Source organism: Oncorhynchus keta, chromosome 26, assembly GCF_023373465.1.
Source record: "Oncorhynchus keta strain PuntledgeMale-10-30-2019 chromosome 26, Oket_V2, whole genome shotgun sequence".
NCBI classification, from domain to species: domain Eukaryota; kingdom Metazoa; phylum Chordata; class Actinopteri; order Salmoniformes; family Salmonidae; genus Oncorhynchus; species Oncorhynchus keta.
In genome coordinates, this window is record NC_068446.1 from 1,138,592 (window position 1) to 1,151,842 (window position 13,251).

General features: G+C 40.3%; 1 protein-coding gene across 1 annotated transcript; it reads right to left on the reverse strand.

Annotated features, from left to right (window-relative positions):
- Nucleotides 1-240: 240 nt before the first annotated feature.
- LOC118358819 (leukocyte elastase inhibitor-like) lies at nt 241-12,946 on the reverse strand. Its single transcript, XM_035736745.2, has 7 exons — nt 12,694-12,946; nt 11,301-11,483; nt 10,154-10,291; nt 9,532-9,649; nt 5,895-6,037; nt 5,416-5,583; nt 241-838 (listed from the first exon to the last, which is right to left on the reverse strand). Exons 1-7 carry the CDS (start codon nt 12,796-12,798, stop codon nt 431-433), a joined length of 1,263 nt encoding a protein of 420 aa, XP_035592638.1. The 5' UTR covers nt 12,799-12,946; the 3' UTR covers nt 241-430.
- Nucleotides 12,947-13,251: the final 305 nt, after the last annotated feature.

The window sequence follows — 13,251 nt, forward strand, 5'->3', positions numbered from 1 at the left end:
TAGCACTCAGCATTAAGTAGACAGATTGGGGTAAGTCCCTGCAATAGACTAGCGTCCTGTCCAGGGGATATACAAGCTGCCTCACGGAAACAGAAGATAGGCTCCTCCTCCTCTTATCAGCCCCAACTCTCAGCTGTTTACTCCTCCCCCTTGTTATTTGAATCCCAGATTGCTCTGTTGTCAAAATACGTGTATAAGGGAACCAAGATCGCACACAATGATACTTTTCAAACAGACAAATGTAGACATTTTCCTTTATTTTTTTAAATATATATTTTTTTATAGCGGATTCTATCAAGGGCTGATGGAACTAGCTACTAGCTAGCTTGCTAAATCTGCCACATTTACAGAAATGTTGAATGATGTTAATTTCTCCCTGTCAAATAAATGTTATAAATTAAATCTTCTCTACGCTTTTTTAACCAGTCTTCTACTGAGGAGAGGAGAATCTGCCGAGGAAGAGGATGCTTTTGCTCTTGTTATGCCTGATGAAGAAAAGGAAGGGATGGTCAGCTGTGAAGTGTTCCTCTCGGATCATACAGAGCGCTACTATCCCAGCAGTGGCGGCGGCAGCCTCCGTCCCCTCCTCGTTCACCTCCACAAAGGCCTTATGGGCCACTGTAGACAGGAAGAGCCCCCCCTCCCCGTTCATCCCAGACAGGTCGGCCCTGCCCCCCTCAAACACGTCCTTCATGCCCAGCTGGGTCAGGGGCTCGTTCAGCTCGTAGTCCTCCTCCAGTTTAAACTTGGGCAGGTGAACTATGACCTCTGTGCCGGTGTCCATGTTGTCCCTGCTGGTCCACTCGTCCAGTTTCTCCATGGTCAGCTCTCTCTCCAGCTAAAATTGTACATACAGTTAAAACCCAGTCAGTATAGAAAGAAGGTGAAACACACACAGTTGAAACCCAATCAGTGTAGAGAGGCGTAGCAGCATTGACACTCCTACAGATGATAGATGATACTGTAGTGGTGGGGTTTTCAGCAGCCTACCCGGGCCTGAGCCAAGTCCACCACCTAGTGGCAAATGATGCGTGGAAAATGCTAATATAGGTACCATGACTTGCATTGGATTTTGCCACAAATGCTAATACGTTAGCATGGAACGCTGTCACAGTGGTTCTTCTTTAAAAGGTTAGAGTTTAGGCCGAGACCGTTAGTGGTAGATTCTGTCATTGCAGAATTAGAGGGGGAATTAGAACGCTGATCTCTCAGATGTCTAAACTAAGGCACAAATCTTTTTGAAGAATGAATGGAAATATTTACAGTCTGAGAGTCTCTCTTCTCTGGCACTAGAGAGAACTTAACTCCAGGACCATCGACTGAGGATTTTTTTTTAAATAGACAGGGTGGGCTTTTGGTTTCTCTCTCTCTCTGAAAACAGAAATAAATCATTCTAAATAAAAAACGGGCTTTATTATCTACCACCGTGTGAAAGAGTGATAGCCCCTCTATATAAAGTGAGTTTCTGAAACACGGAGTCCTTCTTTGCTGACGTGAAGAAGAAACGGAATGAGAGAGTCAGCATTTTGTCAGTATAAAGCCGAGTGACTCACTCATTCATGGCTTTGGATCAAAATAAATAAGTACCAACACTCTTTCTGATAGTCTTTAAAAATAAATGTTCTGACTGTTTGGACCAAGTTAATCTGCCCATGTTGTGCGTGTTCCAATTATTCGTGACGTTGTGGTTGCAATGAAGAATATAAACTAAATCGATCGTATTCATAATGAATAATCAGACGCATGTTGCAAGCGTCTTTCCCCTTGTCATTTATTTTATCTCCAGCACTGCGCGTCACCCTCCGCCTCAGGGTCTCAAACTGCACCATTTTGTTTCTCTCCGTCACCCACACGCACTTTAAACATTTGGATAATAAAGCATTTAAAGGCTGACATTGGTTGATTTTAGTACTTCTAACACGCCAAAATTCTAATTTTCAAACTGCACCATTTTGTTTCTCTCCGTCACCCACACGCACTTTAAACATTTGGATAATAAAGCATTTAAAGGCTGACATTGGTTGATTTTAGTGCTTCTAACAGCCAAAATTCTAATTTTTAACATTCCCAGAAGGCATGGATTACGGGTTTAATCTTCTGAATTAATGATTATATTGAAGACAGAAGCCGTCTCTTTAATGAGTTACGAAAGCCGATCTGTTATCCAGCGATTATTATTAACCCTGCATTCTAATTATATAAAAGCCCCTTGGATATTCTCACAGACCAGATTTGCCCTAACGAAAAAGGCCCTTAGATCTAAATTTAGGATCCTCCAATCCTCTAAATTGGAGGGAGTACAGTATTTGTACAGTACAGTATTTGTTCATCAACATCTTTATGCTTTTGTCAATAAAATAATGATAAAAATACTCTTTCAAAATGTAGATGTTCATTTCAACTACTGTATATCTCAGCTACATAATCCCCAATTCTAACAGTATTTTTTAAATGTCTCCAGTAGATTTTCCGTTCCTCCTGAAAGACATAATCTGCTCACTTAAATGAATAGAGATCCTGGTCATTCTCAACCGACCCAACCATCCATGGAGATCAGTGGACAAAGAGCTGGACAACAGACAACAGAAAAAATACATTGGTTCCCAAAAAAGTGGTTAGTTAAGATAGATTCTTAAAATGTGTTTCTGTACGCAGCATTTGCGTGTTTGTAGTCACTTTTAATATATCTACCGTTTATTCCATAGGCCACTGTAATCGATGGTGGGCTCAGGGCCATTCGGCTCATCTGATGAAGATGCACATGGATCAGATTCAAACTTTGAAGACCGAGATGAAGTCACTGAAGGCAGACCAGCAGAAAGAGAAACATTCTCTGAGGGATACGAGAGATACTGGCGACAAGCTGATCCATTGGTCCAGAGCCAGGCGGTATTGGCAGAGTCACTCGTCATTGGCCGAGAGTCAGGTGGAGAATGACATGTTGAAGAGGAAATAGGAAGGAGATGGAGTCACAATCCATACCAGGCACACCTGTGAGCTCTGGAACTCCACGTCTGACAGGCAGAGTCAACATACCTGGCGGGTTCGTCAGGTCGTCAGTTCACCCTGACATTTACATTCCTCTTCTGACAAGAAAACTTGACGAACTGCTCACCAGGCACAGCAAGGGCCGTCCGGACCGTTATGCTCTTCTGCTATTCCAAGGATGTGTAACCAAAGAGAGATACCACGAGTGGACACAGAATACCAACTGGGATGGATCCCGAGGCGAATGTGGCTGAGCAGTGAACCTCCGGGTGTGTCTCAGAAGTTTCTGTCCTTGACTGATGGAACACGACAAAGCATTAAAGACAGAGTTAATGAGTACTTGAGGTCACAGAGAAAGTCTGGACATGGCCTGCTCTTCCTTTACGTAAGGAATTAGGCACTTTACCATGTTTACTATGTACTATAGGCTATGTTTACTTGTCAGACTACACAGTAGCTTAAGAAACATACATTTCAAAACAGTAAAAAAGAAAAATCTAATTCAATAATATATTTGTACCACTGTTGATGCTGTTTTTATTGACGGTAGTTATGTACAGCTGGAGGAATTGTGTGTGAAAAATCCCCAAATCTGTGCCACAGTTTAGACTACCGATAGATAGTGCGGTCAGTTGGAGTTGAGTCCTATTCTAAAGTGTAGCCTAAGGGCCAAACTTACAATGCTTAAGTACTCTAAAAACAGATTTTCCCCAACAACAAAAATGTATCAACCCCTACAAACATATTCATTTATTATTAACCCTGCATTATAATTGTATAAAAGCCCCTTAGATATTAATGTAGAATCCTCTAAATGTAATTAGATTTACAAGGACATTGTATTGATCTGCCAGTATCTTCATTTAGAGATTCCGGTAAACTCTGATGTTTCCTTTAATGTGTCCTACCAATTATTATTGGATTATTCACCATGGCAACAAACTAAATGTATTTCTTAGTTAGGTTGGCTTTTGTGGAGATTAGACTATTTTCATTTGCAAGGATATTTGTGCATTTTTGACTAAAATGTAAATCAGAACAAATACTTATGTCATATAATAACAATAACAATAACATTGTTTATTGGATTTACATTGTAGTAATTTTCTATTTCCTGTTTCCTGTTTCCCTCTGGACACAGACCACATGTATACTCTGGTTCATCATTAAACTCCTAGACTGGTCTTCTGTGTCTGTCATCACTCTTTGACCAGAGTGCAGTACAGTATCCGTTTACTCCCAGTGGCCTATCCACACATTAGAGAGCACCAGACGCTCTTTTAATAATATAACTTATTTTGAACGAAAGCCAGGAATGAGTAAGTCAATCAGCCCTATGCTGTTCCTGGTTCTATTGTCTATTCTCATTGCCCTGTTGGTTTCGTCAGACTGCACAGTAGCCTAGTCAACATATTCATTTTAAAACAATTTTTTAAAACCCAATTCAATAATATATTTGTACCACTGTAGATCCTGTGTTTTTTTTTTTTTTTTAGAATACAGTTGATTAACAGTTTGGAGACATTTTGAAAACATGTTTTCAAACACTTGTTTTTCACACAAGTGTAGCAGGGTGTTGACAACGTTTACACTCCGAGAATGAGAATGGTAAATGACTAATTAAAACATGTATTTAATACAAAAGAAGCCATCCCCCGAGGATGGGCTATTAGCAGGACAATAGGAAAGGAGGGTAGGGGGAACCAATGTATTTAAAGACATTGCACAGTAGCCTAATAAACATATGCATTTCGAAATAGTAAAAAACCAATTGAATTCATTAACATATTTAAATTAATGTTTAAATATTCATGGCGCCCTTCGTTATTTCAAGTTATAACTAAAATGCTTGAATGCATTTAAAGACATGTAAGACGTGACACGCACAAATTAACTAACGATTGATTGATATACTGTATATTGAAGTAGGCCCGTATGCCAATAAGTAAGTTATGCTATAACAGCTCTCAAGGACTCTTAAGTCTCTACAGCGCCATGTCATTTCAATAACTTAACTTCTCAAAGATGCCCTCTGGTGGTCAAACTAGCATTAATGGCAACAATGGCTGACACTTAAATAACGTGCCATAGGATTCTGTGGTACCTCGCAAGGTGTGTTGCAGTATGACACAACTTTCAAAGGAAGAACCACTGTACCTTGACCATAGTCTGTTTTCATGGTAAGGAAACCAATGTAATTTTGTAATTTGGGCGAAGTATCACTTTAACTATAGGAGGTTTTTGTAGTGTATTGAACAGAGGGACAGCGAAGCGAACCCGGGTTGCTGGCATGAAAGGCAAACTCCCCTACGCATCGAGCCAATTGGGTGAACCCACTTTGTGAGATTTGTAACATGGCTCATTAGTAAGGGTTTCTTCAGTAGTGTGAAAAGGTTACAGGAGGTTGTTACAGGAGGTTGTGTATACCTTCACTAGGGGATCAGATCCATCAGTGACCTCCTCAGGTAGCAGGACAAACATACTGAGCTCCTCGTCCACATACGGAAGCTCCACGATCTGGAGGTTATAGTCTGGGACGGAGTTAAAGGGGAACTTCTTCATCTGGTGCATCATCTGAACTGGCTTGCTTTCATTCTGAAAAATCACAGAATATAACAGACAAGGAGAATGAGTTCATCTGACCGCCATATAATTCACAATAGGCCTATACAGTGTGACTTGAAGGTTTGTTTTGTCTCTTGGATGACACACACATGTCTAATCTTTGCCTGTACCATTGCTCTAAATAAGGCCCATTTAAAGTGAGCTTTTGAATCCTTTTTTGTTTTTATATATATTTTCATCATATCTTCTAGTAGTGTAGTATATAATTATATTATAATTCCATTATTGAATTACTCAGCATAGATATCTATCTAAATATGATTAGATATATATCTAAATACCTGGTTTAGTTTGAAGGGCATCTCTTTGGTGTCTTTTTGGTCAAATCGATTCAGCCAGTTTCCTTTGAAGTAGATGGCGTTGACTAGAGCCAACCTTGTCATAGCACTGACGGTCCCCGGCTTCAGCAGATCTTTGATTTTATCTGTAAACGCAAACATACAAACACACATGCACGTACACACACACACAATGAAACAATCTAAAACAAGAGGTACCATATGGTTCTAATTATGTCATTTAAGCAAAGACACATTTATTCATATTTAGTTGAGTTCCATGTTAGCTGATCCTAGTTACAGATCTGACGGTTCAATCAATCAAATGTATTTATAAAGCCCATTTTACATCAGCAGATGTCACAAAGTGCTTATACAGAAACCCTCAACCTAAAACCCCAAGCAGAAAGCATTGCAGATGTAGAAGCACGGTGGCAGCAAAAACAGCCTAGAAAGGCAGGAATCTAGGAAGAAACCCAGAGAGGAACCAGGCTTTGAGGGGGTGGCCTGTTCTCTTCTGGCTGTTGTATTCATGTTGTGTTTTTTCCTCCCTGTATTGCACCACATATTTTCCAATTTAGACAATATACAGTACCAGTCCAAAGTTTGGACACACCTACTCATTCAAGGGTTTTTCTTTATTTTTACTATCGTCTACATTGTAGAGTAATAGTGAAGACATCAACACTATGAAATAGTACATATAGAATCATGTATTAACCAAAAAAAGTGTTAAACAAATCTAACTATATTTTAGATTTTTCAAAGTAGCCACCCATTGCTTTGATGACAGCTTTGCACACTCTTAGCATTCTTTTCCAACAGTCTTGAAGGAGTTCCCACACAGGAGGAGCACTTGCTGGCTGATTTTACTTCACTCTGCGGTCCAACTCATCCCAAACCATCTCAATTGGGTTGAGGTCATGTGATTGTGGAGGCCAGGTCATCTGATGCAGCACTCCATCACTCTCCTTGGTCAAATAGCTCTTACACTGCCTGGAGGTGTGTTTGGGGTCATTGTCCTTTTGAAAAACAAATGATAGTCCCACTAAGAGCAAACCAGATGGGACGGCGTATCGCTGCAAAATGCAGGATCTCTTATATACCATTTTAGGCCCAGCTATTGGAACTTTGGCTTTCCTGGATATAGCCACTATATTGTGATCACTGCATCCAATGGGTACGGATACAGCTTTAGAACAAAGTTCTACAGTATTAGGAAAAATGTGATCGATACATGTGGATGATCTTGTTCCTGTAGTGTTTGTAAACACCCTGGTAGGTTTATTTAATAACCTGGACCAGATTATAGGCACTGGTGTTGTTAGGCCCGATACTTTGACAAATGTCTCTTCTTATTGGTGTCCTTTAGTAGTGGTTTCTTTGCAGCAATTTGACCATGAAGGCCTGATTCACGCAGTCTCCTCTGAACAGTTGATGTTGAGATGTGTCTATTACTTGAACTCTGAAGCATTTGAGGTGCAGTTAACTCTAATTAAATGATTCTCTGCAGCAGAGGTAACTCTGGGTCTTCCTTTCCTGTGGCGGTCCTCATGAGAGCTAGTTTCATCATGGCGCTTGATGGTTTTTACGACTGCACTTGAAGAAACTTTCAAAGTTCTTGACATTTTCCGGATTGACTGACCTTCATGTCTTAAAGTAATGATGGACTGTCATTTCTCTTTGCTTATTTGAGCTGTTCTTGCCATAATACAGTGGCTCGCGAAAGTATTCACCCCCCCCTGGCATTTTTCCTACTTTGTTGTCTTACAACCTGGAATTAAAATGGATTTTTTGGGGGGTTTGTATCATGTGATTTACACAACATGCCTACCACTTTAAAGATGCAAAATATGTTTTATTGTGAAACAAACAAGAAATAAGAAGAAAAAAATAAGAAATCTTGAGTGTGCAGAACTATTCATCCCCCCCAAAGTCAATACTTTGTACAGCACCTTTTGCAGTAATTACAGATGCAAGTCTCTTGGGGTATGTCTCTATAAGCTTGGCACATCTAGCCACTGGGATTTCTGTCCATTCTTCAAGGAAAAACTGCTCCATCTCCTTCAAGTTGGATGTGTTTCGCTGGTGTACAGCAATCTTTAAGTCATACCACAGATTCTCAATTGGATTGAGGTCTGGGCTTTGACTAGGTCATTCCAAGACATTTAAATGTTTCCCTTAAACCACTCAAGTGTTTCTTTAGCAGTATACTTAGGGTCATTTTCCTGCTGGAAGGTGAACCTCCGTCCCAGTCTCAAATCTCTGGAAGACTGAAACAAGCTTCCCTCATGAATTTCCCTCTATTTAGCACCATCCATCACTGCTTCAATTCTGACCAGTTTCCCAGTCCCTGTCAATGAAAAACATCCCCACAGTATGATGCTGCCACCACCATGCTTCACTGTGGGGATGGTGTTCTCGGGGTAATGAGATGTGTTGGGTTTGTGCCAGACATAGCGTTTTCTTGATGGCCAAGGAGTAACATTTTTTTCTCATCTGACCAGAGTAGCTTCTTCCATATGTTTTGGGGAGTCTCCCACATGCCTTTGGCAAACACCAAACGTGTTTGCTTATTTTTTCTATAATAATGGCATTTTTTCTGCCCACTCTTCCGTAAAGCCCAGCTCTGTGGAGTGTACGGCTTAAAGTGGTCCTATAGACAGATACTCCAATCTCCGCTGTGGAGCTTTGCAGCTCCTTGAGGGTTATCTTTGGTCTCTTTGTAGCCTCTGTGATTAATGCCGTCCTTACCTGGTCTGTGAGTTTTGGTGGGCGGCCCTCTTTTGGTGGTGCCGCTTGCTTGGTGGTGCCCTTTGCTTAGTGGTGTTGCAGACTCTAGACCCTTTCAGAATAGGTGTATATATACTGAGATCATGTGACAGATGATGTGACACTTAGATTGCATACAGGTGGACTTTAGTTAACTAACTATGTGACTTCTGAAGGTAATTGGTTGCACCAGATCTTATTTAGGGGCTTCATAGCAAAGGGGGTGAATAGATATTAGCACGCACCAGTTTTCCATTTTTTTTTATTTAAATTTTTTTTAAATTTCACTTCACCAATTTGGACTATTTTGTGTCTGTCCATTACATGAAGTTCAAATAAAAATCTGTTTAAATTACAGGTTGTAATGCAACAAAATAGGAAAAACGCCAAGGGGGATGAATACTTTTGCAAGGCACTGTATGGACTTGGTCTTTTACCAAATAGGTCTACCTTCTGTATACCACCCCTACCTTGTCACAACACAACTGATTGGCTCAAACGCATTAAGAAGGAAAGAAATTCCAAATGAACTTTTAACAAGGCACACCTGTTAATTGAAATGCATTCCAGGTGACTACCTCATGAAGCTGGTTGAGAGAATGCCAAGAGTGTGCAAAGCTGCCATCAAGGCAAACGGTGGCTACTTTGAAGAATCTGAAATCTAAAATATTTGTTTAACACTTTTTTGGTTACTACATGATTCCATATGTGTAATTTCATAGTTTTAATGTCTTCACTATTATTCTCCAATGTAGAAAACAGAAAAAAACAAGATAACCCCTGGAATGAGTAGGTGTGTCCAAACTTGACATGACTGTTACTGAATGTGATTGATTAACTGAATCATTGATATGTTGAATGATCATACTCGCTGTCTGCTGCTCCACCCAGCCATTGATCTCTCCTCTGGCCTCCTCTGCTGCGCCGAGGAAATCCACTGCCTTCATGTCTGCATGGTAGAACTTGTGGGTGGATTCTAAAAACTCCTACAGCAGAGTGAAACAGCTCAATTAGCATATAGAGGACAGTTAAACCAATAAGCAGAGTGAAACAGCTCAATTAGCATATAGAGGACAGTTAAACCAATAAGCATAGTGAAACAGCTCAATTAGCATATAGAGGACAGTTAAACCAATAAGCAGAGAGAACAGTTCAATTAGCATATAGAGGACAGTTAAACCAATAAGCAGAGAGAACAGTTCAATTAGCATATAGAGGACAGTTAAACCAATAAGCAGAGAGAACAGTTCAATTAGCATATAGGGAAACACGGTAGAACTTCTGGGGACAGTAATAGCACAACCAGTCGGTCTGTTTCAATAAAGCCCTATTCGCACAGGACTAGTATTACTAGAGAACATTGGGTATGTAATTATTACCTCAGCATATCCGTAAATGTGAAACGATTGTATAGATTAGTAGCCTGTAAAGTGGTAGTGTGGCTGTTACTTGCTACTTGCATGAAAAGTATAGTTTATAGTGAAACTCACAGTCAGGAAGTTGCAGGTCTTCTGTCCATACAGGCGATTGGCCAGTTTCAGGATGTAAGATGCAGAGGGAGAGTTGATATCTCCATTGAGTGTCTGGAAATCTGTGTGGATGTCTTTAGTCAAGTTGAATGACAGAACCTGGGGAGAATTCAGAGAGGAAAGATGGTTAAAGTGACGATAATGGTGGTTAGGGTTGCAAAACAACTGATCATTTACCAAAGTCACCAGAATTTGTGGTCATTTACAGTTAATCTATTGCAATTGATGGTCACTTTGGTAAATACTGTATACTTGAATAACTTTTTTAAATGTATTCGTACAAAATATTCCTTTTTATATCTGTGTCCATGTTGTCCATGAGTTTCTAATGGATAAACTATGAGAAAATAGCGTAATTAATAAAAAAAAAACTAATTCTAATTAACAATGGAATCATTTTCAACTTTTTTCACAACTGCCACCAGTTAAGTGCCAAACATTTACAACAAAGACATGTTGACATAGCAAAATAAATAAAAGAGTATAAAAATATTTAATGCTGAACTCCTCATATTAAATACGAATGAACGCTACTCAACAAGTATTCTGTATTTAGAATAATATTTTACAGCTTTGTCCATTTTTTAAAAACATTTACATTTTTTTTATTAATGTATATATTTTACATTATTAAAATGTCTAAATCATACCCAAGTTTCCTAAATTGTGGTAGTTTACTGGTAAACTTAGAAAGTTATCGGTAATATACCCTCTCTTTGCAACCCTTTGGGTTATGATGATGAAATGAATAAAGGAGATAAAGTGCAGTGTACATCTCGCACACAAAGAAGTTGTTATGGTGTAATATGCGTCCCACATGGCACCCTATCATTCCCTGCCTATAGCCCTATGGGCCCTGGTCAAAAGTAGTGCACTATATAGGGAATAGGGTGCCATTTGGGAAAAAGTAACCTGTGGGTTTATAGCCCTCTCCATGGTAACTAGACAGTGATAAGTACGTAGATACTGCTTTGGTACGTTCCAAAGTACAAGTTGAGTAGCCTAATTTAAGGGTGTGTATGTGTGTCTATCTCTCTCAGTGCGTATCTGTGTGTGTGTGTGTGTGTGCGTGTGCCCATGTCTGTGTATCTGAGTATGTGTGCGTTACCTTTGCTATCTGAGCAGCCGTGTCTCCTTTAGCTCCCAGGTAGACCATGGCCAGAGCTGAGCTGATACTGAAGGGGGAGATGAAGACATTCCCTGTGTTGGTCTGACCCAGAGTGCGGTACAGCTCCAAGGCAAAGGCTGTGTTAGAGCTGCTGATAGAAGCCATGGCTGATGACCGATCTGTCTGAAGAAAGGAGATTACAGTATTGTTTGACATATGCAGACTAATCAGATCTACACTGATTTTAACGTGACAATATGCCGTTTTGGAGCATCTTATGTGACCAAAATCTACCCCACACATCTCCCCACCACTAGTCTATTTAATTTTGGAAATCAAGTTATCATTGATCCTGCATGAATTCTGATCCAATTTTGGGCCTACACTGTATAGGCTACTCAATGACATTGACAATAGAGAAATAGATTCCAAGGCAGAATGTTATTGTTCATTTTAACCCAGTGTTCTTGCACGCTCACATACCAATGGATACAGGTGTGTGCCTTTCTAAATCATGTCCAGTCAATTGAATAGACCACTGGTGAACTCCATTCAAGTTGTAGAAGCATCTCAAATCAAATCAAATGTTATTAGTCACATGCGCAGAATACAACGCTTGGCCCAGTTAGTTGAGGTAGTATGTACTGTGTGATGTACTGGGCCGTTCACACTACCCTCTGTAGTGCCTTGCGGTCGGAGGCCGAGCAGTTGCCATACCAGGCAGTGATGCAACCAGTCAGGATGCTCTCGATGATGCAGCTGTAGATCTGAGGACCCATCTCCTAAGGGGGAATAGGTTTAGTTGTGCCCTCTTCACGACCGTCTTGGTGTGCTTGTACCATGTTAGTTTGTTGATGATGTGGACAGCAAGAAACTTGAAGCTCTCAACCTGCTCCAACGCAGCCCCGTTGTGGGAGAATGGGGGAGTGCTCGGTCCTCTTTTTCCTGTTTTTCACAATCATCTCCTTTGTCTTGATCACGTTTGAGGGAGAGGTTGTTGTCCTGGCAGCACACAGCCTCACAAGAGTGATCAATGGAAACAGAATTTCGAGTCTCATAGCAAAGGGTCTGAATACTTACGCATCTGTATTTCTGTTTTTCATTTTTTATACGTTTGCAAAAATGTCTAACAACCTGTTTTCACTTTTTCATTATGGGGTATTGTGTGTAGATTGCTGAGGATTATTATTTATTTATTTTTTAAACGTAATCAATTTTAGAATAAGGCTGTAACGTAACAAAATGTGGAAGAAGTCAAGGGATCTGAATACTTTCCGAAGGCACTGTATGTTCAACAGCTAAAAGCTAAATGCATGTAGGCTACAAGTGTAGGCCTACAAATCATGCTACTGTAGTGTGCTTGGGATTAGGAAGACTAATATTTGTCACTTACCCGTTCTGCTTCTCTGTGTGTGAAAAGCTCCGACATGCACTGATTCCAGTGAAAGAGAAACGAAACAACAGAGAACTGCAAATAAGCCCCGGAAATGTGCCGCATGCCCAAGTCATCTGGTGCGTCCTTTAATATAGGCTATGCACTGCTCTACCGAGCCATAAAACTGGGTGGGGACTGAATACACAGGCCTGTCCACTTTGCGTAAGTCAGTTCGCCTATTGATATTGTCAGTAAGACTGAGTTCATTTTCACTAGGCTCCTACCTGCTGGACTTTGGTTCCTCTGCCGTACCTGCCCTGCTAAGATATAGAATGTCCAAGCAGGGAACCCACATTTCAGGATGACTTTAATGATTAACACATACACAACTTCAAAGCAGAGTCAGAGCAGACAGACGCCATTACCAGTCACACCTTGAATTTCCCATCAATATTAAGCCAGGTGACTTTTGTCCTCTCGGATACATTCCTGTCCTCTTCAACATGTAGCAGGCGGGTGAGTTTCTGTCTCAGTCCCGTTTTGGTTTTCACCCTTTTCTTTCTTATTTTTTACTTA

What these genes read in the sequence shown, in the direction of transcription:
- LOC118358819 (XM_035736745.2), bottom strand. Translation starts at nt 12,798, where the DNA reads ATGCGGCACATTTCCGGGGCTTATTTGCAGTTCTCTGTTGTTTCGTTT. An exon ending in CACACAGAGAAGCAGAACGG is followed by an intron (nt 11,484 to 12,693) that starts GTAAGTGACAAA and finishes TCCTTTCTTCAG; the next exon opens with ACAGATCGGTCATCAGCCAT. An exon ending in AGACCTGCAACTTCCTGACT is followed by an intron (nt 9,650 to 10,153) that starts GTGAGTTTCACT and finishes ACTCTGCTGTAG; the next exon opens with GAGTTTTTAGAATCCACCCA.